Source organism: Lissotriton vulgaris, chromosome 3_1 (genome assembly GCF_964263255.1).
Source record: "Lissotriton vulgaris chromosome 3_1, aLisVul1.2, whole genome shotgun sequence".
In the NCBI taxonomy this organism is placed as follows: domain Eukaryota; kingdom Metazoa; phylum Chordata; class Amphibia; order Caudata; family Salamandridae; genus Lissotriton; species Lissotriton vulgaris.
Genome location: NC_141689.1, coordinates 494,410,241 through 494,437,059, shown reverse-complemented (window position 1 = coordinate 494,437,059; position 26,819 = coordinate 494,410,241). Strand labels below are relative to the sequence as shown.

The following is a 26,819-nucleotide window of genomic DNA, read 5'->3' as shown; positions in this document are numbered from 1 at the left end:
CCCTTAATTTCTCAGTTTCCCTTGAATAATCCTGGGTAAATGTGATTCTGTTACCTTCCCAGCTGATGTTGTGGTTTGTTCTAGCATACCTTAGAATGGCTTCCGCGTGCTGGAACCTCAGTGGTTTGCATATGAGAGGTCGAGGGCCTCTCATTGTGCGGTGTGGGAAGGTCGGCACTCTGTGGGCTCTGTCTAGCTCCAATCCGTGCTGGAACTGTATCCCCGTAACAGAGGGAATCCACGCTTCCAGAAAGGCTATGTACGAGTCAGCGTCCTTTTCTGCATTTTCTCGGATCCCGAAGATTCGCACATTTCCTCTTCTGTTGCGATCTTCCAATTCCGAGGTTTGGCGTCTGAGACCGTTGGTGGTTGTTTGGAGATGCTGCGTAATTTTAGCGCCTGTCGTGGACTTGTCTTCGATATCTCTAATTCTTTGCTCTGCTTCGTCTTGGCGTAGAGATAAGGAGTTCATGTCTGCCCTGATCGCGGTTAGTTCAAGCTGCATCGCGTCGGTGTTGCATTTCGTCGATTTGGCTAGCTCATGCACGTCCGCCAGCTTCCTCAAAATCATGTCTAGTGTGCTAGCAACGTCACCCCTGTTTTTGATAGGTGAGTCTGAGATGGATGTTTCTGGTCGTACCTTCTTCCCTGTCCGCCATTTTCGGTATTTACTAGGTGTCCAATCACCACGGCCGACTGCAAAATCAGAGTCAAGCTTATGTATTCAATGGCAGGGAGTGCCCCTCTTGTAGTATTGCTTCCTTGGCCCACTATTTTCATGCACTAGTAACACTGCACAGTAGGCTGGTTGCAGTTGTTATAGTGTGAGTTCAGTGCGACCTTCTCTCGGTTGCTGGACAGCGTTGATTGGTGTAGCTTGTATCTACTGCTGGGCGTTATTAGGGCTGAAGAGCAGTTATGGGCTAGAGCTGGCCGCTTTTATGATGGCTGAACACTGATGAAATGGCGCTGGAGCGATGTTCCTTTCAGTTACTGGACGGCTGGCTTCAGTTGTTATAATATGGGCTCAGTGTGTCTTCCTCTCAATAGCTGGATGGTGTACCTACTGCTAGCGATATTGGGGCAGAGGAGCAGTTATGGGCTAAAGCTGGCCGATTTTGTGAGGCTGAACGTTAATATGACTTGCCAGAGGAAAAAATCGCCGTCTCGAAATGTGTGTAGGTCCGCCATCTTGAGGTCAGGCGCGGCGTGCTGGGCGATGGCCTGGGAGCCCCTTTTAGCGTGTGGGTTGGTGGATGTTAGAAGGCGCGGCAGACATAGTACAGTATGGGGACATTTAGACAGTCCCGAGAAGCCTCGAACAGGATCGCATGTCGAGGAGGCAGGTTGCATTCAATGCAGGGTCTTATAAGGGCGCCATTTTGTAGTCAGGCAACATTGGCGCGTGTCCGGTTAATTTGCCTCCCGTTGCCGTGGCAAGTCATCGGGGCCAACCGTGCATTGGAAAATCAAGCGCTTACCTCCGTTGTAGAGACCGCACTCTATCTAGGATTTGCGAGCACCTCCGGGTCAGGAGCGGAGAAAACGATCGCGATCACAAGATGGCGGCTGGTTATCGGGTCCCCAGACTGTCAGCCCGATCGGTTATAAACTCCTTTCATTGTTCGTAGCGGGCCGCAAATCACATTTCCTCGTGCACCAAATCAAGCGGCTGCAGAAGTCATCTATTTGAGTGGCACTCGGGCTCTGGGTCGCACTGCAATAGGATCCGATTCTGTCCCTGTGCGGAGCGGAGACAGATTAGGCGGCCATTCTCACCGCCGTCCAAGCCACGCCCCCTATATAGGAGCAATTTCAATGGTTTTTTAAATGCTAATTCCTAACTATATGAGGCCTGAAACCTATGGTTTTTTTAAGTGAATATATATATATATTTATATATACATATACATATACACACACACACATATACATACATACATACAGTGGCAGTTGCCACTAGGTGGTTATTATTAGGTCTGTGGTTCCAATTGGCAGTTGCCACTAGGTGGTTATTGTTAGGTCTGTGGTTCCAATGTCCTACTTGGTTACCTAACAACTTTGGGGGCTTTTTTTGGGGGGGGGGTACAGTTTTATATAGCGCATACTCGACCCAAAGGTATTGAAGCACTTTCTATGAGCACCAATTACATTACATGAGGACACATTACTTTTTGAAGGAACCGGGAGATTAAGCGATCTGCCAATAATCACAGGATGTTGGGCAGTTACCAAGACTCAAACCTGTTTCCCCAGTTTCAAAGTCAGCAGCTTTGGTCGTTAAGCCACGTCAGTTTGACAAAAATGCTTGAAACTTTCTAAAAGGATTCTGTTTTTTGATAAGTTTCTTCATGGAAAGTTTTGTGTTGATTCATCAAGTGGGGGAGGGGTGTCCCAAAACTTAAAATCCCCATGCATTTTCCACAGACTTTAGGACACGATCCCGCAAAAACTGCTAAACAAAATTACACCAAATTTGGCAGGAAGCTAGACCTTAGTCCAGAAAGCGTGCTTTTTGTGATTTGGTGTAAATCTGTTCAGTAGTTCTTGAGAAATAAAGGTTGAAAAATAATTGTTTTTCTGGATGGTTGGGTTCTAGGGCCTCTCGCGAGAGTCCTTCAAACCCAATTAAAAAAAATAGAGCATTCTGATTGGCCATAGGCACCTTTTTCCATTGGGCCTAATTGCTCCTGCAGGATTAAGGCTTCCACGGGAGCGAGCACTCTGGTTGGCGACAACATGAGAGAAAATGTTACTGACAGTCATTACAGGGTTTGGGTACTATCAGGCACATGCATCAATAAAATCTTTTGCGAGTCCTAAATTGCGATGATTAAGGAATCGTAATTAAGGACTCTCAGAAGCCTATGCATGTAGGAATCGCTATTAAAAGTGATTCCTAGACATTCCTTAATTGTGACTCGCAAAATGCGAGTCGCAATGAAGGAATGGCTACCAATTCATTCCTATGGAATGAATAGGAAATTGCATGCGCAATTTGCGAGTACCAATAGGTACTCGCAAATTGAGCATGCAATTTCAAGGGTGCAGAGGTGTCAAAATGACACCCTGTTGTACCCCTGAAATTGTGATGTGCACCCATGTTGCGCCCTAAGGGCATGTATTGTATTGTATTGTATTGTATCTGAGCTTGTATAGCGCTCTGCCACCCTACTGGTATCCTGGGGCTTCAGATATCAGAGCACTTGATCAGCATGATGGCAAGCAAAGAGATAAAACATACGTATCAGAATTTCGGAAACAGCCAAGTTTTCATGCTCTTTCTGAATTCAGTTAGAGAATCAATCTGTCTGATCCTTTGTGGAAGCTCATTCCACAACTGGGCCCCTACCACACTGAAAGCCCCCCCCCCCCCAATCCGGGAGCGTTTAAATCTTGTGTTTGCCAGTAGGCTGGCACCAGAGGACCGGAGCAGTCTCTGAGAAAGGTACCAGGAGAACCTTTCCTGTAAAGGGATTGGGCCCATCCCATGTGATGCTCTGAACACCTGGCAGAGTGATTTAAAGAGAACCCTTTCCTTGATTGGTAGCCAATGAAGCTCTCTTAGTGCAGAGGTAGAAGATAAATTACGCTGCAAATTTAGCACCAGTTTTGCTGCTGCAGACTGGACTCTTTGCAGCCCCTGAAAGATTTACTGAGGGGCCCTAAATACAAAGAGTTACAATAGTCCAGTCTGCTCATCACTGTGCTGCTTACTACCAAAGAGCGCAAATCTTTTGGTAGGATCGTAAGTATCCGGCGTAGCAAGCGTAGCAGATCAAAGCAGACACTAGCTGTCTTAGTTGCCTGTGACTCCATCTGGAGGTTCTTATCTATTAGGACCCCCAGATTGCGTACCGTGCTGGCCGGTATCAGTGGCTCCTCCTCCGGGGTAAGCCTGAACTCCATCTGAGTATACGTAGACACCCTCACCGGAGACCAATATAGCACCTCGGTCTTTCCACCATTGAACTGCAACGAGTTCCTCCGCAGCCAGTCTGCGGTCTGACGCATGCACTCTTGGAAATGGTCCAAGGAGACTGCCTGTTTTCCCTCCAAAGAGAATGCCAGCTGCGTATAGTCCGCATAGTTGACCAAGTCAACCCCGAACGATTTAATGATAGGAAAGAGCGGCTGCAAATACGCATGTGTGTGTGCATATCCTGAACCCTTGAAAAATGCACTTTAGTGCATTTTTCAAGGTTTTCGCAAAACACAGACCAGATTTATTTCTCTACATTTTGCGGCCCAAATAGCGAATTCGCTATTTCTAAATGCTAAATGCTTCTTGCATTGCTTTTAAGGAATCGCAAATTGCAAATTGCGATCATTACATGACAAGCTCAATAATATCATTGATAACATCACTGTAACATTGGAAATTACATCATTGATGACAAAACTGTGGTTGGCAAGGGCGCAAATTGGTGACTTTCGGTGATTTTTTTTAGTTTAAAACATTAAGTTATAACTGAAATTTTCACCTGACTACAACATTACTTTTCAGTCGCCACTGTGTAGCTATAGTGGAAACTAATTACCACAGGAAGAGGTTTTTTTGGTTTGCTAATATTTGGCGCCATTTGACAAATCTTCACAAAATTTTCCAAAAATGTCTTCTACCTCAGCTACTCCCTAGAAAGTTTCGGTGTGATATGTCAAGTGGGAGCAGAAAATAACGGGTGGTCCCAACGCAATATCCCCATGTAATTTTCCATCTGAAAATTCAACAGTGACACAGGGAAAATGACTTACAGAATTACACCAATTTGGAAGAAAGCTAGATCTTGGTCCAGAAAACATGCATTTTGTGATTTGTTGTAAATCCAATTAGTACATTAAGGTACAAAAATGTATATATGGACGGTTGGGTTTGCGGGAGCATGCAAGAGCTGCGCATTCACGCAACTTCAAATAATAGAGCAATCTGATTAGCCAAAGAGGCTTTTTTCCCTGTCAACTGCCTGGCTGCCGCATACTCCTTTTGGAGCTTGCTCTCTGATTGGCTGGCCGCAACTTGAACAGAAGTGTTGTGGCTGGCTTTTCAGGCCATAGGACCTCACTTCTCTTGTCCTGAAAAAAAGAAAGAAAAAAAGGAATACAGGGTTATGGGCGCCATGGGCCAAATAAAATGAAAAAAAGGTTTGTATTATCCTGCGGGAGCCAGCGGGGCCTTCTGGACTCCTGCCTGGCACCCACAAGATCATAAGAAGAAAAAAGGGGGCATGGAATTAGTGTCTGCTGTGGGTTTCCATGAACAGGCAAAGGCTGTGGGGTCCTGTAGGCAGGCCCTGCACACATCCCCTCGCCACGCACAGCCAAAGGGTTGGGTGCACGCGGGGGTCTTTGGAACATACAAAAAGGCTACCAGGGGCTACACGTTTCTCATTCAGATGCAACCAGTTAAGTAAAACTTCCTTTCGTCCTACCACTTGACCAGTTTTTAGCTTCAGAATTCCAAAACAAGCACTGGGACTTGCCACGTCATATTTTTAAAACATCAACTTAAGATAAAATACATTCCAAAATGAATTACCTGCAGTTTTATTGTCAAAGAGTCTCTCTGTGCCTGAAGCTCTCTGGCATGTTCTATCTCTTCTTTTAACCGTTCGATTTCCTAGGAAAACAAAAACATGCAAAATGTTTCAAGATAAACAAGACTTTGTATTTCAGATGATCTGACAACAGGCTTAAACAATGATTAAGAAAACAGTCAGGACATTATACAGCTGTATCTGCTACCCACATTCAGCAGCACTGGAAATATCCTGCTGGGAAACAGCTGCCTGCCGGTAGAAGTGACACTTTCTTGCCTGTGTAATTGTTTTCCACTCCAAATTACCAATTTTTACCCACTCCAAAGTACAATGACAAATTGCTATAAAACTGCACTAGAGTATCTATGAAGTTACAACCTTCACTCCTCTGACAAAAGTCTACACAGAAATTGGGGCTATAATCTTTGTTTCTGTTAGCTTGAACATGGAGCCCCCTGATAAGATGCAATGCTCTTTCTGGTGGATACTATAGCTACAGATTCCTCACTTTATGAATTCCAGAAATTTTATCGCAATTGTTCTGATGATAGGTAGTCATTAGTTGACAATTTTATACTGGAATCTTGGGATTATTTTTTAAGTGTTTAGTTACAAAACGTTGAAGTGATTCTTCTAATGTGAAAGATGAATTCTTTGTTTGAGTTGCCTCTGTCCACGAGTAGACAACTTTATTTGTACTCTGCAATGGATTTCGGCTTTCCACTAAGTGGATATATTCTTTCCACCAGCACAGTTTCCTTGATTGGAGACAGTAAGGGAAACTTTACTTCTCCATTTCTCAAAAGATGGTTTAGTAGTATTTCATAAAAAACATAAGAATCCCACACGACTTCCCAAGATTTACAGAGCACTTGTCTTGCCTTCATTCTCCTCTGCCTGAAACAAATATCTCAGCTAGTATCCGGGTGGCCCACTTCCCCTAAGGCGTGTCACACATCCAAATACTAGGATACAGTGGAGTAGGATCAGCATCACACCTCGGAGGCTGTACCAGAGACCTATGAAGTGTAGAGTAGGGGCAAACTGTCATGTGCTCCAACCATCAGAACTAAGCTTAACCGGGCCAGGTTCCCGCAAGCTGCACTGTGCACCCAGACTCACAGTAGTACTTTCATCACCGCCTGGGCAACATCTTACCATCAAGACAACATGCCTAACCCACCTGTCTGCCCCAAATAGCCACAAATCAAGACCAATTCACTTCCTGAGTTCTTGAGAGGGGAAACAGTATAAAATGAGCTCACTGCCATCACCACCAGGGACCCAAGTTCACACGAGACTATTATAAAGCAAAATGATGCCTTGGACTCAACTAGCACAGTATTAATTCAAGAATGGGACCACTTAATTATCTCATCCTATACCCACTATGTAGTAATTGGGTGAATCAAATTCTTATATTTCATTTCTTCTGGTTACCCAACCCTATATAGAGAACAACAAAAACGTTTTTTTTATATATGTTTTTGATTTTGAATTTAATTATAACATAACCTAGAATTAGACTTCTTATTCATTTGAGTCTATTTTTGCCACATTAAGACAAACAAACATATATATACACATCACTTATTACATAAAAATATATATACAATACATACAAACACTGATAGATTAGTATTGTCGTATATTCTGATAGCCCAATTATTTCGCAGGATGCTAGCTCTTAGTACAGCCTCTGCATTCCTTAAGTAGTAAGCTCCTCCAGACCTATTTACAGAGTATATCAGATCGTTTTTTAATTTTTAGATCTGTTCAATGTCCTTTTTACTCCTTGTGAAACCTATTGTTGCATTTGTAGTTTCCAATATTTTTTAGGCTGGGGTCTTCTCTCAAACAAAGGTGTCGACGCGTTTCAGCCCTCTTATTGTGGGCCTCATCAGGACTTGGGCTAATACAATAGTCGGTCTACAAAATCATACAAAAAAGTACCAATTACTGTATGTATTCATTGCTATATGCATTCTTAGTCAGGGTTCCATATACACTATATACAACTATATACATCTTTCAACTATTTTCCAAGGCCTTGGAGTGGTCAGGTTAATAAAGTATATCACCCCTCTAATTCACTATCCAACTTTACCATATGTGTCTATGTCACAAGGGAAAACCTATCTATCTGATTCTTTAGTACAAGCCTCTAAGTACACCAAGTGCTCAAAACACGGAAGGAAAGAGAAAGAACACCCTATATGTTATAAAGGTGCTCACCGATAAGTTTAATCCCAAAGAGTGCTGTAGAGATAGCCAAAGACGTGATTGAAGTGAATATCCTTGCCCAAATACTTACAATCTATTGATATTTCACAACTTTCCTACATTTATTCGCGAGGGTAATAGCCCTTTCCAAAGCAAATCCGGCGTCCCAGCAAATCCAGGAACCTACATGGATAACAATAATGTGGCAGCGTGTTAAAGTAAACTCGACTACCACTGTCCGATATAATGAACTGCCTCTCCTCGTAAAATCTAGTTTAATGCCACCTGCACTTACTTTCCGTAGAAGTCTTCTATTTTAGACTCGTTTCTCCAAATGAGGGGCAGCTACTGCGTCTCTCTTTACTCCCGGCAGCTGGTCTAGTAAACCGAAACTCGATTCCCATCCACTCACGTGATATCTCCTACAATTATTCGCGTGGGTGGTACCCCTTTCCAAGACAAATCAGGCGTCCCAGCAAATCCAGGAACCTACATAGATAACAATACGGCAGCGTGTTAAAATCGACTCCAGCTGTCCGAAGTAATGACCTGCCTCTCATAATCTAATCTAGTTTAGCACCATCTATACTTACTTCCTGCTGAAGTCTTCTGTTTAGACTAGCCTATCCCAGCGCGGGGCAGCTACTGTGTCCCTCTTATCTCCCGACAGCCGGTCTAGCAAACCGGAACACGATTCTGAGCCGCTCACGTGATACAGCCACTAAGTACGTATCGGACACTAAAAAAGGACTGACAAACCCGTTCCCATGATAGAAAGGGAAGAAATTGACTGGAAGAACGATGTAAATAAAAAAATATACTATGCTATCCTTAGTGATTTAATAGAAGTATAAATCTGGATGAAAAAAATCGGCAAAATTATGAATCGACGGGGGACAAATTTAGAAAAGAAAATTCTTGTATTTCAAGAGGAAGGTATAACTCGTGAGACCTAGTTATAGTTCCAACCCTCTGTTCAAGGGTGGAGGTGATATAGTCCATAATCTGCCACTCCGCACAATCTTTCCACTTATATTACTATATACATCCTTCACCTATATACAATTTCATATATTTTAACAATATTACATTACAGCTAGTAAAAAATAGTAGTAAAAAGTACTTTCAACACATATTCTATAGACCTTATGTCTCCTTGTTATGTAAAGTTCAACCTATTTTTAATATACAGACCAATAACGGTCAGAAGTATTGCAAGTCATATTTACACAATTCAAATATTCCAGTGAGTGATCCAGTTAACACACTTTCTTTAAATCAAATTAATGCCCAGATTTCATCTCTATCGTTTAGCCCAGTGATGGCCGTCTTGTATTTTTCAATTAACCTTGCCTCAAGTCTGTCCAACCTCATCTTTGTGTCATCTCGTTTCCCTTTTCTTAGCACACATAGAACTGTCCAAATAATGTCATTTTCCGTGTGTTGGTGTGTTTCATAATGGTGTACCAATGGAGCTCCCTGTACTTTGCATTTGCATTGCATTCACACGAGGCATCAGCAGATATGCATAGGAAGAAATGGCAGAAATGGGTTTATATGCTAGCTATTATTTACAGCCCATGGGGCCAGGGATGCAGACTCCAGCAGAGCCCTCTTGCTTTGGCATCTGCTCCTGTCTTCCAGAGTTGGCCGTCAGCGGTGAAGCCAGAGGGCAGAAGTACAAGCACATCCATCAGCATGAGCGGTATTCTAATATCTAGCAATCACTTCCTTCTAAACAGCAAAAGTCCATGGATCAAACAGAATATTTGAGTTTATGAAAGATCCAGTGCTGGAGAAGGATGTTTTTCACATATATAGAGACAAGAGGAATCTATGCTCAGGGAGGCTTACTAGCTTTATAGAATGGTGTTGGTATAGAACATGTGCTTGTGGCTCTATCATTATTGTAAATAAAATCCAAAGAGAGAGGACAACTCTTTCTTGTGCCCCAGGATATAGAGATAAACAGGGGAGCATACACCATTAAGTCTCAGTCGGGCTGTTGGTTGTATGTACAATAACTTGATCTTCTAAGTAATACATTCTCCTCCCATCCCCATGAGCTCCAGAGCAACCATGATGGAGGGCCACTTGGAGTCAGATGTTTTTGCAGTATCTACATATACCACCAACGCCTCTAGTTAAGGCCGTATTTAACAGAACATAGCAAAAAAGGTGCACAGGCAATAGGACACTGATCAGCTAGGTATGAAGGCAGACTGATCAGGCCTGTAAATCACAGGCAGCAGTGGCAATAACCACCAGACTAGAATGCTCACCATAATGTTATTATCTAAAATGAAAAAGACAGCGGGTGGTTAGATTCACAGAGCAGGCTTATTATGAGAGCCTCATGCACCAATGCTAACAGGAATGATGTGCAGCTCACCTCTTAGAACATTTAAATAAAAAAACAGGCTCAAAATATCAAGGTAATCTTTATAAAGTTCCGCCCACAGGCTCTGCAACCCTGCATTCCATAATCTTGGCACAGACATCAGCTAGAGTCGGTGTTTGTTCTCCAGCAAAGTCAACACAATCTTGTCAAAATAGGTTAAAAGAAATGGTTACTGTCTAGTAGTCCTCTTTTTGCATTGTAGGCATTTCCATTGAAGCAATAAGGGTTTGAATTATTTCTCACAGCGTGCGGGGACCCTGGAACACATTGCATACAATATATTGTGAAAGGGTCTAAAGTCAAACATGTCCAGTTGCAGAGGATCACCCTCAAAAAACCTATCCAGGATAACTTTTCCACATTTTTAAAACTCTTTAATCAACAAACAAATAAATCCCTCTCAAAACGACACCACGTATAGTACAACCTGCTGCCTAATATGTCAAAATAAGAAGGAATAGAGCAGTTTGATAGGCTTTCATCAGAAACGTTAAAAAAAGACCTACGAGTTCAGGGTTTACTTAATCCCACAATGCCTTACACTGGTAGTTGCCTCATTGTCACTTCTTTTTTTCACAGCTTGTGTGAGTGGCATCCTGGAACACCCGGGGAGGTTTGTCAGGTGATTTTGTGAGCATTTTTCGTTTTCAATTTTTTTTACTTCATTCAACATTTTTTCATGTGTTTTTCTTTTTCCACATTAGATTTTTTTGCGGTACTATGCCTTGACTGTTGGTGAAGTACCTTCTGATGTGGAAAGAAGGTCTGCGTGGTCTGTTTCAAAGCCCCACATTCTGCCAGAGGAAAATTCTGCACCGAGGAAGCTGGAAGAGTTCAGGATCAAGGAAAAGAAGAACAGCAACAAGTCCTTGGGAAGTTCAGCTTCCACTGTGCTTTCCTCTACTAAGATCCTCATATAAGGAGAACCAGAAAATCAAGAACAGAAGGTAAAAAACATTGTCACTGTCACAGACATTCTTCTTCGATGTCGAAGGGAACAGCATCAACTCCCTCACATTGAAGGACAGAGTCAATAGTGACAGCACAACATCACCACCATACTCCCTTAGGAAAGCTTATGACAATGAAGCATTCATGATCAACACCGCTCACACATTCACCTTGTTTGCATTGCCCAAACTATCGACAGAACAAATTAGAAGTTGAAGAACTATCTGATGTCGGGACACCAATCAACGTTGATGCACCATTTGATATCGCATAGTGCGAGGTTGAGATTTTCAATGTTGAGTGATTTTACTGAACATACATCCACGAAGAGACTTAAGTTTTCACCATCATTGGCTCATTCGCCAGATCTGCTGAGACCTTCTTGTTTCATTACTCCTGTTAATGCAGGAGCATTTGCAACCTCCAGTCTTGCTGCTTCTTCCTGCACTAAAACCCGGACATAGGATACAAGGCACACTTCTGTATACCATATAATCCCTATAAATCTGGGCCGGAGTCTGTGTCCTGGTGCATTGTGGGATTCTTGGCAAGTTTCATGTGTCATCCGAAACCAGACCTCCTTCATCTAAGAAAAATAACTAGTAACGCTCCAAGTCCTAGGCTATAAGAGAGGGTTATTTAGACCCTTAATATTCCAGTTGAGAAGTGTACCAGAACATGTTACTTACCTTCGGTAACACCTTTTTTTCTGCACCTTTAGAAAATCCCAGGGTCCAGACTGAGTCTAGAAAGTTTAAACAGCAGTACGTACCTCTGCGCATTGGCAAGTGGCTTATTGCGGCACTGCTTTGGCTTTGTACCTCCCCAGAAGTGACAGTGTGGAGTCAGTTTCTTGTTCCTTTCCTTTAATGCGCCATCAGACACAGAGCATGGAACAATTGATGGTCCCAATATCTAACCTGGGACCTTTTAGATATTAAGGAGGTCACTCAACAGAACAGGGAGGTAAGGGGACAGTGAGAAATCTGCAGTTAGACAGAGTATACACCAGAAAGAGTTTTACAAAGGATAAGTAACTTATTATTCTGATCGATACTTCTAGCTGCAGATTCCTTATCTTTGAAACAGATACCAAAGCGTACCTCCCGAAGGTGGAGGATCTGACGAGGGGGCTTAGACCAAAAGTGTTAAAGGCTGAGTGACCAAATTGACAATCCCATCAGACCTGGCTGTCAGGACAGTAGGTGCTTTATGAACGTATCTATGTATGACTATGTTGTAGTCAGACTGATACAAGAACAGGCACTCCTTGTGCCATTGCAGTTTTTGCAGCCTTGGTATTAGTGGAGTTGGCTCTCTGCCCTTTGGTGGATTGCTTTTTCACCAGGGTGTAGCGGACCTTAATGCAGAGTTTTATCTTCCTTGTGAGGGTCATCTTTTACATCAACCTGCCCCTTCTTTGCTCTATGGAAGCCAACAAAGAGCTGATAGTCAACCCAATAAACTTTCGTCTGGTAGATGTAAAAGTTCAATGCCCTATTTGGATGATACCTCTCCTCATCTTTTAAGGGGTGGGGTGGAATGAAGAATTCAGGCCAACGTGATTGATTGGCCAACATGAAAAAGTCATTTGGTCCTTAGGGAGAAAAGCCACCTGGGTACTTGAACAGAATCGGGAAAGCAGCCCTGATGCTAAGCCCCCCCCCGCATCTGTCACAACTATGGGCACTTGGCCTGCGGCAGTTCAAATTGGCTTGTGACAGCCACCACTGTAGATCCTGAGCCTTCTCCCTTGAGACTTAAATGGTGTAGGTAAGGCATCCCTGATACTGAGCCCACTGCGATTTGAGGTTCTGTTGCAGGGTTTGTGTGTGCCACCTAGCACTGTGGACATGAAAGGCGATATTTAATGCCACCATATCCAGATTGCTCCAATGAATGGCTCTGTGTGAGGCTCAGGTGGGGCTTTAGCTTGTTGATTATGAAGTCCAATGATGTCAAGAGTTTGGTCGTCAGACGAAAATAGCTGCGTGGGAAACATAAGGGACGTGGCAGTCGCGTGCAAGGAGATGTGTCTCTTATAAGAGGCAAATGTCAGCTTTGGTGCTTTCTAAATATGATAGAATCTTCGTACGTTTTATCGGATTATTGAGACACCTCACTTTCAGAGTAAGGATCTTGAGATCAGTGGGATGCATCTGAGAAGTCGGGGGCAGGATTTATAGCGGAAGGTCTGAGGCTAAGCCGTCTCACTTGTTCTTTGTCGTCGTTCCTAGAGAACACGTGGCTCGTTGTAAAACCACCTAGTGCAATGGTACAGTGAATGAGGAATCCCCCCCAAAAAAACTTGAACTAACAAAACATGCATGCAATTAAACAGTAGTATTTCCAAGAATAGTCCGTAAGCCATATGTGACTGGTAGGAAGACTTTATGGGGTCCTTAGTGTAGGCAAGTGCTGGGTCTCCGCCCCGCCTGCCTGCCGCCCACCCTTGCACTATGAAAAAGGAATAAATGCTCAAACTGCGTGCTCACAAAACCTGTGTCTTTGCCAGGGCCGCCGGGATAGACTCCAATGCATCTTGTTGCCCTTTCGTGATCTCTGCTTGGTCAGGTCTTTCCGAATGCCGCCTGCAGTCTTGGTGCCGCCATCATGGAAGTTGATCGCCAGCGCCAGGTGTATGGCTCTTCCTTTCTTCGCACTCTTCAGGGAGTTCTACGCCCAACAACCGACTTGCCTCAGAAAGCGATCTCAGCTGGTGGAGTTTACCATCCAGTCGGTAGATGAGCCGGAACGGGTGGCCCCAAAACAATGGAATGGCTTGCTGGCGAAGGTGTGCAGTAATTGGTCGGAAGTCCCTTCGCTTTTGTAGTGTGAGCATGGCGAGATCCTGGTACAGTACCGGTGTATGATCCCTGAAAGTGATAGGGTGCATGGACCTGGCTTTACCAAGGATCTCTTCTTTTGTTTGGCAGCCCTGTACAAATACTAATATGTCTGCTGGCGGGGCTTTGTCAGAGCGATGCCGCCCACCCTGTGCGCCCTGTCTTACCCGAGTTCAGTGTTGGGAGGGTTACCGAGGATGTGATTAAACAAGTCACTTGCAAAGTTGAAGATGTCGCTTCCTTCTGCGTTAGTTTTCACCCCCCTGATCCGAATGTTTTGTCTGCGGGAATGGTTTTTCGAGGTCCTCAAGGTGTGCCTGTAGGTCTATGTGTTGATCATGGAGACGGATTACCTCTTGCTGTAGGGCCGCCAGTTCTGTGTCTCGGTTGTCTCCTTTATCCTCTAGCGAGGCCACACATTCGCCAAACGCATTCACATCCCACCAAATGTCTTTCATTTCGGACGTTAGGTCGCGCTTGACCGTCTGTAGATCTTCGCGGAGCACAGTAAACAACAACTCCAGAAATGCGCGTGCCACTAGTTCCTCCTTTGTGCACTCTGCCAGAAATGTAGTTGCTTCACCTACGCCCGGGTGTTCCATTGTGCTGCCTCCTTGGGGACGCGTAAACAATTTTTTAAGTGTCTTTCTTCCCTCGAGTGGAGGTCATAGTCCCGCTCTGACATAGGCAGCCGTGGTCGTTCGAGGATTGATTCAGGGCAGTGCCGGCGTGTTGTTAATCCCAGCTGGTCTAGGTATGCGCTTGTCCCACCTCCGCTGCGTGTTGTGGCCTGATATTGGCACTCCTCACAGGCTCTCTCACCAGGCGAGTTCGGCCCTCCTTGTGTCGTGGGGCTGTCCACGTATAGGGCATGAGAACACTGGTCATGACTTCAAAGCGCGCCTCCACTTCTATTTCTGCGGACACCTGTGGTCCTTGCTATTGTTGCCCTCCTCGGTGACTCCCTCCCAAGGAGTAGTACGCCACTGCCTGCGCTCTCTAAGCTAAATTCACCCGCTGGGAAGCTGCGAGGGAGGTCAGTAATCCCGCAGATTTGGGGGTACCGCCTTGAAGTCTGTAGGTACTATAAGTCGCGCTCGGGCCCTCAGGGTACATCCAGGGAGCTTCTATCATCTTCTGTGCCGCTAGTGAACCTGGGCTTCACCTACATCTGGCTCCCAAGGTTCATGCTTCTATTTGATCCCTGCTATGGAGGCCCAGGACCGGCCATAACTGCGTGATGGAGGGGGCCCAGATTAGTACTGTCCCTGGGTCCGCCCCTGACGCACAATGCCGGGTGTTCTTTCTCCTTGGCCGCTCAGGGGGCCTCAACTATTATGGAGGGATCGCGGACATTTGACTCTTCCAGTCATCAAACTACCGTGGGATCTTGCCAGCCCAACAGTTCGGGCCCCCGCCATGCTTGGCTCGCGCCGCTCAACTTGTCGGCGCCGGGATGGGCTGTTAGCTCTCCAGTGTCTCCTAGTCTGCGCACTGGGCCGGCAGGCCACTCTCTCTCCCCTTGTGGCCCTCGTCAGTGTCTATGCCGCTTTCCCTCAGGCATTCTCTTTGCTACCTCCCCAGCAGTGGGGTCGCTCAGTTCGCCTCGGGCCTTTCAGGGGGTAACGTACAGCAGTGCTCTCTCCCTTGCGCTAGGTGGATACGATTGTGTGGTGCACCCGGGACAGCCACCGGCTCTCCGACGTTAGTGTAGGCCGCGAGTTATTCGGGCTCCACAAGTCCATGGCCACGCCCGCTCCAGCAAAGGCGTTCGTCGGAGACCACACCGCTTCTCAGCGGCCGCTCTGTTTTACTGCCGCTGCCACACCAATATTGCCCAAACTGTTCTGGACCTTTCTAGGGATGACATTTGGCAGAATTCTTCCCTTTGTGCGATGCATGCACTGTGGGAATCTCGTTGTTGGGCCGGTGAGAGTAAAGGAAACCAGCATTCTACCTCGCTGCCATCTTGGCCACGCCCCCTTTCTAATATCTTTAGACTTATCAATAAATAATAATGCAGCACCTAACATCTAGAAAGTCTAGGGTGCCCTCTGCTGGTGTAGATGGGTTAAGAAAGAGTAGGATGCATAACAGACTGAATAGTGTGTAAATCAAATACTACTTTGAGTAAAAATGGGAAGTCAGTCCTTAAGACTACCCTGTTGATATGGAAAATAGTGAAAGGCTCTTTTTCTGAAAGAGTTTGCAACTCACTTACCTTCTCGCTGATGTCACTGCTTCTAAAAAGTAGTTTTCCATGATCTCTTTTTATATGCAATGAGGATTGATAAACAAGATTTTTTTCCATGGTGATGAATTTGTGTATGAATCATAGATCTACAATCGGTCGCTATTGTTTTAGTTGGCTTTTCCTCAGTTGAAGGACATATCTGGAGTAGACTCCTCTGTTTTGCTGGTTTGATAGAACCCTTTACATCAGCTGCTTTTGGAGTTAGAGACTTGATCCGTCTTATAGATGGGAGACAGATGACATTTCGATTATGAATTTGGTGGAACAGGTGGTGGAATACCCCTCAATAGGATGGAGTAATCCTTTTGAACGGTGTTCAACATCAATCTGACAGTAGGTATAAGTTTAAATGTTTTCGCCGCTACCCCTACAGGAGTGGGTAACTCAAGTGGGGGTGTTGGGCCATCATGGTATCTTGCGTAACAAGTTTCTTCCTCTTCACTGAGATGCTTTAGGGGGTGTTTGTTTGTTTTTGGTAACTTCTTTGATACTGCCTTTGGTGTTGCTGAGGTTGATAAGGACATCTCGGGGTTTTAATCCTTGAAAAGAATACCTTTTGTCTTTTAGTCTCTACTGGTGGTTGAAAACCTTCTTTTGCTCTTCCAGACCCACCACGTTTTAAGTCTCTTCCTCATATTTCACTCGTGTCTTAGCATCACTTCTAACATGTGGTGGCAAAATAGTGCTGATCCTGAGAATGGCAAGTTTGCAAGCTTCAGTAGCACCTTAGACACCCATGATAGATGAAGCCATGAAGATATTCTGGGAGAGATTTGGTGACAACAGGAAATTGCCGAAAGTTCATGCTGAGTCCATTGCAGTGCTTAGAACTTGGTTCGACGCCATAGAACATTCAGCATCTCCATGAAATCTTGCATTCTATGAGTAGGCTATCCCGTTTGCAGTGTTATTTTGTTTTGGATTCCAGTGGTTATTTTACAGTGTTTTCTCAAATTCTGACAATGAGTGGTTATCAGTGTTTACATTGTGATGCTACAAAAATAGCGCAAGACTGCATTTTTCCAGCATTTAGAAAATAGTTTCATATAAGTTATATGTAGGGCCACTACAATTATGCAATCTTGGCTGCTGTGTTTTCTGCTTAATTATGGATTTTCCTCAGTTGCCAAATATTTCATATTCTACTGCATAACAAAAAAGTGTTTCTACCATACGTGGGTCAAACGTTATTAAAAAACGCTGCCAAACATGTTGCCTTTCATTAGGAGGCACTTTGGAAGGTATTACGAGCCACTGTTAAGCTGCTCATTGCTGCATTTTGGTGTTAAACTGATATTAATGAGGTGGAACCTTTGCCTAGACAGATGACTTGTGAAAAAGGACAAAAAAAGGAAATAACTATTTTATTCCATGTCATTGCACGCATTCTGCAAAGCACACAATTGCATGGCTTTGGGGGTGAGGGAGAGTGTCCTTTAAAACAAGAAATCCTGGAGACCCACCCGCCCTGCAGGGGGCTGCTGGGGTCTCCGTTACACACCTGCGGTATCTACTCAGGAGTGCTGTTGTACTGGCGTTTTTTTAATAGGTGGAGGCTGTCATCCTTCCTGTTGCATCCAACCTTTTCCCTTCTCTCCCTGGGGAGAAGCTTTAGCGTGTTTCCTTATGACCACTGTGGTGATTGAGTCGGTATGGGATCTATTTTAAGGAACTCAAGAGTCTTACAATGGAGGCATATATTTTTTCAGAAGGCGATGGGGTGGCACTATAACAGGTGTAGGGGCAAGGGATTTTTCCTCTGCAATACAAAATTGGACAGAGTATAGAGGTCAAAGTTGCCTTGGAGCAGCTCTTGTTTGAAGCGTTTCTTATATAACAAAGTATTGCTTATGAAGTTTTCAATTGGATCTTAAATTTCGCTGCTCCTCTTGTCAGAACATCTTGAAATGTTAGGATGTCATCTACCAGAAATACTCTAGAAGGAGAAAGTGCTGGAGAAATAAGCTTGTTGGATGAGTGAGACATATCTGTAAAAAATGATCTAGGGGGCGCCGTGGCCAAGCGGTCCAACATGGCAGACGGTGGACGGGATAACGGAGGCAGAAACACGGATTTCAACCACGGAAGACAGTTGCATTCCTCCACAAAAAGGTGTCTGCTCTAGAATCCATCACCACGGGTCTGGTGCTTAGGGCAGAGGATGCCAAAGGCAGAGACCAGGGGAATAATCTCCGCTTTCTAAGCTTCCCTGAGGGCTGAGAAGACAATAATGTGGAACAATTCTTTACCACGTGTATTATGGGCTGGATCCCTCAGACGTCTCTATCTTAAGTGTTTTATTACTGTTGGTGCGCACCATGCCTTGATGCAAAAACCTCTGCCAGGGGCCAGGCCTCGGACCGTTATAGCTCGGTTTCTAAACTTCCATGACCGGGATACTATCCTCACACAGGCCAGATTGGTGGGCAAACTCCAATATGACTCCCATCACATTCTAATCTTTCCTGACTACACGAGACTAATGCAGCAACGTCGACAATCGTTTACGGCTGCTAAATCTCCAACTCAAATTCCAATATGCACTGCTCTTTCCGGCCTAGCTGAGAGTCATTTACAACTCATGTACACTCCTGAGGAACTTTTTGCCTGGGCAGACAAAAGACAAACTAAAAGCACAAACCTCGCCTCGCTTTGACTCGGAGTTGTCCTCTGGGGAAACTGTGCAACAGCTTCCCAAGCCTAAAGGTGAACTAAACCGAAGATCACGCTTGTGGCGCTGCTCACACGCTCAAGGTGCTTCCAGGTCCCGGATAGACAGAGGTCCACAAAATTCATCACCGTCGCTTCATGGAGACTGAGGGCCAAAGACGATGTCCGTATGTGGACCACATGGGCTGGTGAACTCTGACTCACTTTCCTTGTTTTCTTCACCTCTCTTGACTATATGATATTGGTGTTGGGGCCTGAGAGCTGGGACTTGTTTATTCACTATGCTGATGTCACTATGCATGGGCCTACGTGAAGCCTTACCCCATCCCTTTTTTCTCAGCATTTGAGGCATATACTATTTGTTTGGGGGACAGTTCTATGGGGAACCGTTGGTATGGGGCTGTGCCTTGCCCCCGTTGGGGCGGCGGTACGACACTCACCGCGACAGATACTTCTGCTATTTTGAAGAATTGGCTTGGGTGGGTGGTTGAGGGGTTGTGTTTTTTTAACTGTTTAATGTTATTTATCATTGCCACTAATTCCTCCGTCATATGTGCTCCTGGGATTGCTAATGTCACTCACTTTGTTAGTTTCCTGTGTACATGTCACTACAGTCTATGCCGCAGAATTTAGCAGGGACCGCGAGTACAGAGCTCTGAGTCCTTAGTATGAATGTCAACGGTCTACTCGATAAGATTAAACGGTGGGCTGTGCTGCGCCAAGCAAAGGGACACAGGGCAGATGTCCTCCTCCTACAGAAGACCCACTTGGCAGGCACTAAAACATCTTGCTTGGGACGTTTTGGATTTGCTCACACGTATCATGCTGGCTTCACTAGAGGCTCCCGGGGAGTTGCAATCCTCATACATCACAGCGTCCCCTTTGTTCACAGTTGTACGTGGTCAGACCCACAGGGTAGATTCATTGTGATATACGGGACTCTGTATGGAGAACCTATCATTCTAGGTAGTGTATATGCCCCCTCGTGGTCCCTAGTTGAAAAATTGACGCTACTCTGGACTAACCTTCCATCGGGGTAGACTATAGCTGGAGGGGACTGGAATGATGTTATGTTACCATTGCAAGATAAGTGACGCGCCACGCCCCCTAGCTGAAGAGCCTCCAAATTGTTGCCTCTGGTTCAAGGCCTGGGGTGGGCTGACTCGTGTTGAATCATACACCCTGACATGCGTGCTTACACATATTTCTCTGAGCCCATTCATCGTTCTCTCGTTTAGATTACATTTTCCCTTCGGGGGCGCACACCCATCAGTTAATCTAGGCTGTAATTCTCCCCAGAGGGCTCTCTGACCATTCGCCGGTGTCCGTTCTCCTGTCCCTAGATCCCAGGCGTTCCCAATTTCAGTGGCGTTTGTCTCTGTGGTTGCTGCAAGATGATGACTACAGGGCGCATATCCATAAATCCTTGGCGGACTATCTATTACTTAACACAGACAGAGGTGGAGTCTCTGGTCACCCTGTGGGAGGCAATGAAACCCACTCTCAGGGGAGCAGACATCGCCTTCTGGACCGCACGGCGCAGACAGCGACGTGATAAACTCTTAAACGAGTTGTTGTAGACGAGACCGGACTATGGCAAGTAAACCAGATAGCAAATAATGTCCCGCAATGCCAGATTTAGCAAGTCCAGCTTGGGGTTGCAGTAGTGGACAACTCTCTTCCACTTTGCAGCATAACAGCCTCCAATGGTGGGTCTGCAAGACTCCCAAGCAGGTAGCTGAACTTTGGGACCTCTGGTACCAGATAGTTAAATTTAGCAGTTTGGAGTCTGGATGTCTGATTTGGCCCAGGCTCCTAGTGAGAAGGTCTGACTTGTTGGGGGACTTCTAGTGGGGGCTTATAGACATCTTGAGTAGTCTTGAATACCAGGGCTATCTGACCTAGGTGGTGGCTACTAAAATGAAAGTCTGAGAATGTGTTCCATTTTCCAAACCATGAATAAAAGGTGTAAGAGGGACAGAAAAGCATAAGCAAAGATCCCTGACCAGTTCATGCACAGTGCATTGCACGTGGATTGTGGGTAACTGAAGGTAAATTTAGGGTATTTTACCTTTTTGGGCTTGGCGAATAAGTCTATGAGTGGTGTGCCCCAATGTTGGAAGTAGTGGAGCAGTACCTGTGGATGGAGTACCCACTAGTGGGCTTGTTGGCGCATCCTGCTGAGCAGGTCCACCAGGTTGTTTTCAACCCTCAGAAGGTTCTTTGCCAAGAGGGGAATGAGGTGATAGAGTGCCCACTACCACATCTTTTTCTGCTAGCCGAGGGAGTGCCTAAGTGCTGCCAAGTTTCTGGAGGTAGTGCATAGCTGTCATGTTGTCAACTTTGATTAGAACTTCCTTTACTTGGATGAGTGGAAGGAAGGCTTTCAGTGTGATGTATATGGAAAGGAGTGTTGTGGTGCCCCTGGTGACGCCGAGCCCATTTAGCTTGTATGGTCCTGTGTTGCAGATGAACCCACTGTTGTTGCTGCCTTTTAACACTGAGAGGAACTTGAAGGTTCTCTCCGATTTCAAAAGCGCTTCTACAAGGAAATTGTCCTACTTCAGGAGGATGTGCATATTCTCCACGTGGAACGTAGCCAGCTGTTGGATCACCTCATGGTATGCCGCTGTACAGTCTTGAGGAGTTGCACTAGCAGGGTAATAGTTCAGATTTGTATCTCACTGGGGAATCGACATCGTAGTTGCCCAGAGCTACATCTGTGCACTTGGTAGTAGGGGATGTCCTCGCCATAAGAGGAGTAAGGAGATCCTTTCGGTGTGTGTTGAATCATGGGGGCAAAGGGGTGGAAGGAGGTGTGGTGGTAGCGGTGGGAGAGAAGGAGGAACATAGGGAAGAGGGTTGGTACCCTTGTCTTTGTGTCTCTCCGTCTCAGGACATGGAGTGGGCTCCAAAGCCAGCTGCTTCTTAAATGTCAATTTCCTCTTCCAGGGCAATGTCTCCAAAGATGTAGTGGAAAGGAGTTTAGATGAGATTTTTTCTGTCTAAGCGTGGATGAACAGTCAATTTATCATGCATCCAGTGTCTCTTGAAGTCTCTCTAGGATTAGCTGCTAAGAGTTTTTGGAGTCCACCAGGGATTAATTTGTAAAAATAATTAATTCCAGTCCCCAAAGGGCTGCTTAGAAACCTGTGGCTGGCGCTATTAAATGTCAGTGTGCCGAATACCAAGGCAGCGTAGCCCAGAATCCACCTCATGTCCTTTTAATCCACTGCCAGACACTGTCTAACCCTTTATCTCAGTCTTGTAGGTTCCTGCTTTTTCCCTTTGTGATGGTTTCACGCCTTTCTCTTCCTTCTTTTGTTTCCAATTTGTGTGTTTTTCCATCTCTTGCTGTTGGGAAATGTCTGGTGAGGAAAAATATGTGCAGGTCCCAAAAGATGAGTGCCGGTGGCCCCTACTGGCAACTACCGGCTCAAATTAAGCACTGGAGTCTGCTATTGACTGAATCCTTGGTTCTGATGCTGATTTTGATGCTGATAGCGGCCTCAGAGTCTAAGGAGGCCTGAGAATCGAGGTTGGCCTCTGTGCCAGTGCTGAGGGTATCTTCATAAGTCCTCAAGGTTTGTGAAGGATCTTGGGGGTCAAGGATCAAGGAGGGTTGATGCTCGGAGCCAAGAGTGTTATGGCCTCCAAAGCTTTTGTTCAATGCCGACCGAAGGCGGCAGAGGCCCTCGGGGCGATGCTCTGCATGTATAGATACCCACCATTCTTATGACTCTTGTGAACGTCTTTATTCAAGTGCCAGAGGCTGTTGAGGCAGGAGGGAAATCTTGTTTGTCTTCTACCTGGTCTGAGTTGGAGAAAAACACAGGCTCTGGACTGGGCGATGGCTGGTGGGGTGAAATTCCAGACGGTCAAGAATCCTTACCTTCTTCCAAATCCAGCCAGGATCTTCTCCAAAGTGTCAGGGTGTCATCCGAGGCGTGCAGCTGCATCTTTTGGTGACTACACAAAATGGGAGTCTAGAGGGAAAGACAAACCGAACTAGGACGCCCTCCACTCAGAAAGCTAGTCAACAACAACAGTCCTAGTTCTCATGGCAATTTTCCATTATAACATTGTAAAACATCTCTGGCCCACGTGCCAAGTCAAAAGGGGTTTCTTTACTCTTAAGAAAAATCCTGAGATGTTTCAAAGTATTGCCCTTTAAAACAACAACCTCTCTGATTGAGACAAACAGGACAGCACAAACAAAAAATGTGTGAAGAAGCGAGATGGCACCTCACGGGCGCACCACCAATGGGGCCCCTGATTGGTACTCACCAGGATGGCCCTGTTCTCATCATTGGTGCCATCAAGCTAAAACCAAAAAAACCGTGTCTCGAACCTCAAAAGTAAAAAGACAGTGAATGGTGCAGTGGACACAACTTATATGTGACAAAACTAACAACATTTAACATATAAATCACTGTGGCATTCAAAATATTTTTGCCCTGAAGAAATTGCCTGATAGAAACCAAGGCAATGAAACATGTTGGCTGTGAGTAGAGAGTAAATCGATAGGTAGTATTTACTCTCTTCCTTTTTAGTATATGTGTGTTCATTGGTTTGCAACAGAGAAGGGAATGAAAGTAAAGTTTATGGTCCCAGTTGCACAGTGATTTATATGTTAAATGTTGTTAGTTTTGTCACATATAAGTTGTGTCCACTGCACCATTCACTGTCTTTTTACTTTTGAGGTTCGAGACACGGTTTTTTTGGTTTTAGCTTGATGGCACCAATGATGAGAACAGGGCCATCCTGGTGAGTACCAATCAGGGGCCCCATTGGTGGTGCGCCCGTGAGGTGCCATCTCGCTTCTTCACACATTTTTTGTTTGTGCTGTCCTGTTTGTCTCAATCAGAGAGGTTGTTGTTTTAAAGGGCAATACTTTGAAACATCTCAGGATTTTTCTTAAGAGTAAAGAAACCCCTTTTGACTTGGCACGTGGGCCAGAGATGTTTTACAATGTTATAATGGAAAATTGCCATGAGAACTAGGACTGTTGTTGTTGACTAGCATCTTTTGGTGAGCCTACCTTCTTTCCTGTTGATACCTGAGAGTTTTTCTCAAGCGGAATTTGCGGCAAGCCTGTTTTGTTCAAAGAAAACGTTTGAATCCAACTCTAGATGGCATGAGTATACAGAGTATGTATATCTGCAACAACAGATACTACGAACAAAATAGTTTACTTAACACTAGAGATGAAAAGATGTTGAGGGAAATTGGTAAAAATGTTTTCCTGACAAAACAAATAAAGATTTTTGCAGAGAAGGAAACCTCACGAGTGTTCAGAGATTCTGCTGAACCTAGCAGGAAAAAAAAGCTTGTTCTGGTGGCAGATTAAGTAAAATGCATTGTGGAAAGGGGTGCCTCCCAAGTTCTTAAAGGCGCAAGAATTATTTTCCTCTACACTTAATGTATGCCTGTCAGGCTGCATTTTTACCTTTACATACACAATGTTGGAAAGGGTTCTACATGATAGATGATGTAACTTAATTATTCAAGTATTTCTTCAGAAATGTACTGACCTGTGATCTTAGTTCTCCAACATGGACATTCATTATGAATTTAAAGAACTGTCAATCCTACTGGACTAAGTCATAGCCCTGAATAGTGATTTTCGTAGGTACTTTCTCAATCCAATTCACAAAAATGAACTACTTCCAGAGTTCTTAAAGTGGCATGGACGTCTTCTCAATTTTGCAGTGTAGTTAAACAGTTAAAAGCTGTCTTATCAGTTAAATGTATGCCATTCTGAGTGTGTAAATGGATTATGGTTAAAAAGACAGAAAATCTTTACTCTTATAGTCAGGCTTTCTGGTCAATTTGAACCCTGGATTTAAAAAAAAAAATCCAGGGTCCTGCATACGCACACAAATTTTCACCTGTTTATGAAATCCAAAAGAATACCCATGATAGAAAACTGGGATTACAAATTATTACTTTTTTTCTTGTCACCACTTTACTTGATGAAGGGCATCCCATTAGTCTGAATACGAAGGGGTGCGGGAGGTATCGTATCTTGTACTTTTTAAAATAATTTAACATTAATCAATAAGTTATGATGATGCTGCTTCTGCAGCGATCTTGTGCACCTCCCTTTAAAAAGGCACCGTTTTCATGTGACCAGGGCTCTCAAGTGCTATTCAATATTATTCAAACGGCCACTTTACCATGAGGGGAAAGATAGGTCACAGAACCAAGGAGGGGTTGGTCATCATGGGAAACTTAGGAATGTCCTAAGGGCCACCCATGAAAGAATCTCACGTTTGAGATAACTCTTGAGATTGGGAAGTAGGTAGAAAGGAATAAAACAGAGGTTTCCAATGCAGCACTAATGTGTCCCTGAGAAGGAAAAAAACATCTGTGCATCCAGGATGCAAGATGCTTGCATTTTTAATTCTGTCAAAACAATACCCATCAGTAGGTAGCAATCCCTACCAATACCTGGTGGGAGCTGCTAGATTAGGAAGGTGCTCCTCTGCAAAGCCTGTAGCTGAGTAACAAGAAATGTGACTGGCTTTAAGGATGTATGCGCACTTACCTCTTCTTTCCTTTTCAATGTAGACTCTAGTTCCTGTATCGTTTGGTTCAGTTCCGTTTTGTGAGTATGCACTGCATTTGCTTGGCTACTTACACACTCTAGCTCAGTCACCTGAAGAAATAAAAACAAGTTAACCATTAATATTGTACTGGACAACAGTGATAAGCCAAACAAATACATGAAATGACGTTTTAGTTTTCAACAATGTAATCAGTTCATTGCATATTTTCTGCCAAATATGAGTAGGAGAAATAAAGGATTCAATTTAGTCTAAAGAACTCTCATCTGTACTAGTGTGCTATCGCTATCAGTGTTAACATGCAACTGGTTGAGATAATCCTTCGAAGAGAGAAAATCAGAAGTTTACCACAAGAACTGAATTCATGGTACCATAGGCTACCATCGATAGCGTCATGTACCTGCCAGAGACAACGACACTCTGCCATACAAAAACTCAACGGAATTATTTATTTTATTTAATTAAGTATTTTTGTATAGTGCTACAAACTACTGCTAGTAGGCACAGGGCACGATGGGTTTGATATATCAGTATGTGAAACAATTATTGAAGCTTACAGATGACAACAGAATATACAGAGTGCACTAAATAAGATGTAAAAGCTGTAGAGAGTTGTAAAGGAGTCAGAGTACAGATCTCGGTAGTGATGAGTAGTTATAAGCATCTTACCCAATTTCAATTTCGTCTTCATTCGATCTTATTCAATCATAAAAGGCACATATAGACAATACAATGTGATAAAAAGACATAAAACGACTTAAAAAAGTTTTAAAAGGCATGTCATAATGAAATTCCATTAAGACTTTAAAAAAGCATACCAATACTATAAAAAAAGTAGTTATGTCTCAAAAGGGGAAAATTCATAGCAAGAAAAGATTTAAATCCATAATAAAACAAGCTATAGTTGGACTCTTCATTATTTTGAGCAAATTAGCTTAGAGGAGAATAAGAAAACAACAACACACAGTGTAATCAGGTTACATAATACCGTGCAAATTATTCCTTCAAGTCCAACTCAAGAATTTAGCCATAGCAATAATTACGGCTTCAGTAGTATCCGTTTTTAAAATACGCAAAGCCGTTTGGCAAGATCTTGTTCCGATTTATTTGGAAACCGGCTTGAGCCATTTATGACGAGGGCCCTTATATGCAGGGTACACAAACAGGACATGCGGTAAGGGCTCTTCCTGACATGGTCAAGTGTGACATTTTGTATCTCGATCGTCCCCCCACTTTTTCATAAATAATTTTAGGGGGAGTGTGCCCACTCTAAATTGGTGAAAGAGTTTTCTATCACCAGGGGCACGTGATAATGTCCTAATAGGACTCCAACCTATGTTCGCTCTTATGGTCTAAAAAGAGGCCTGT

At 44.3% G+C, this 26,819-nt stretch overlaps 1 protein-coding gene across 1 annotated transcript in view; it reads right to left on the bottom strand.

Annotated features, from left to right (window-relative positions):
• HOMER1 (homer scaffold protein 1) overlaps positions 1 to 26,819 on the bottom strand; it is a 754,981-nt gene that overhangs the window by 33,137 nt on the left and 695,025 nt on the right. Inside the window, exons 8-9 of the mRNA XM_086960736.1 lie at positions 25,433 to 25,543; positions 5,537 to 5,617 (exon numbers count right to left, since the gene is read on the bottom strand). Of these exons, the coding sequence (XP_086816862.1) occupies positions 5,537 to 5,617; positions 25,433 to 25,543 (192 nt within the window). The remainder of the gene's footprint in view (positions 1 to 5,536; positions 5,618 to 25,432; positions 25,544 to 26,819) is intronic.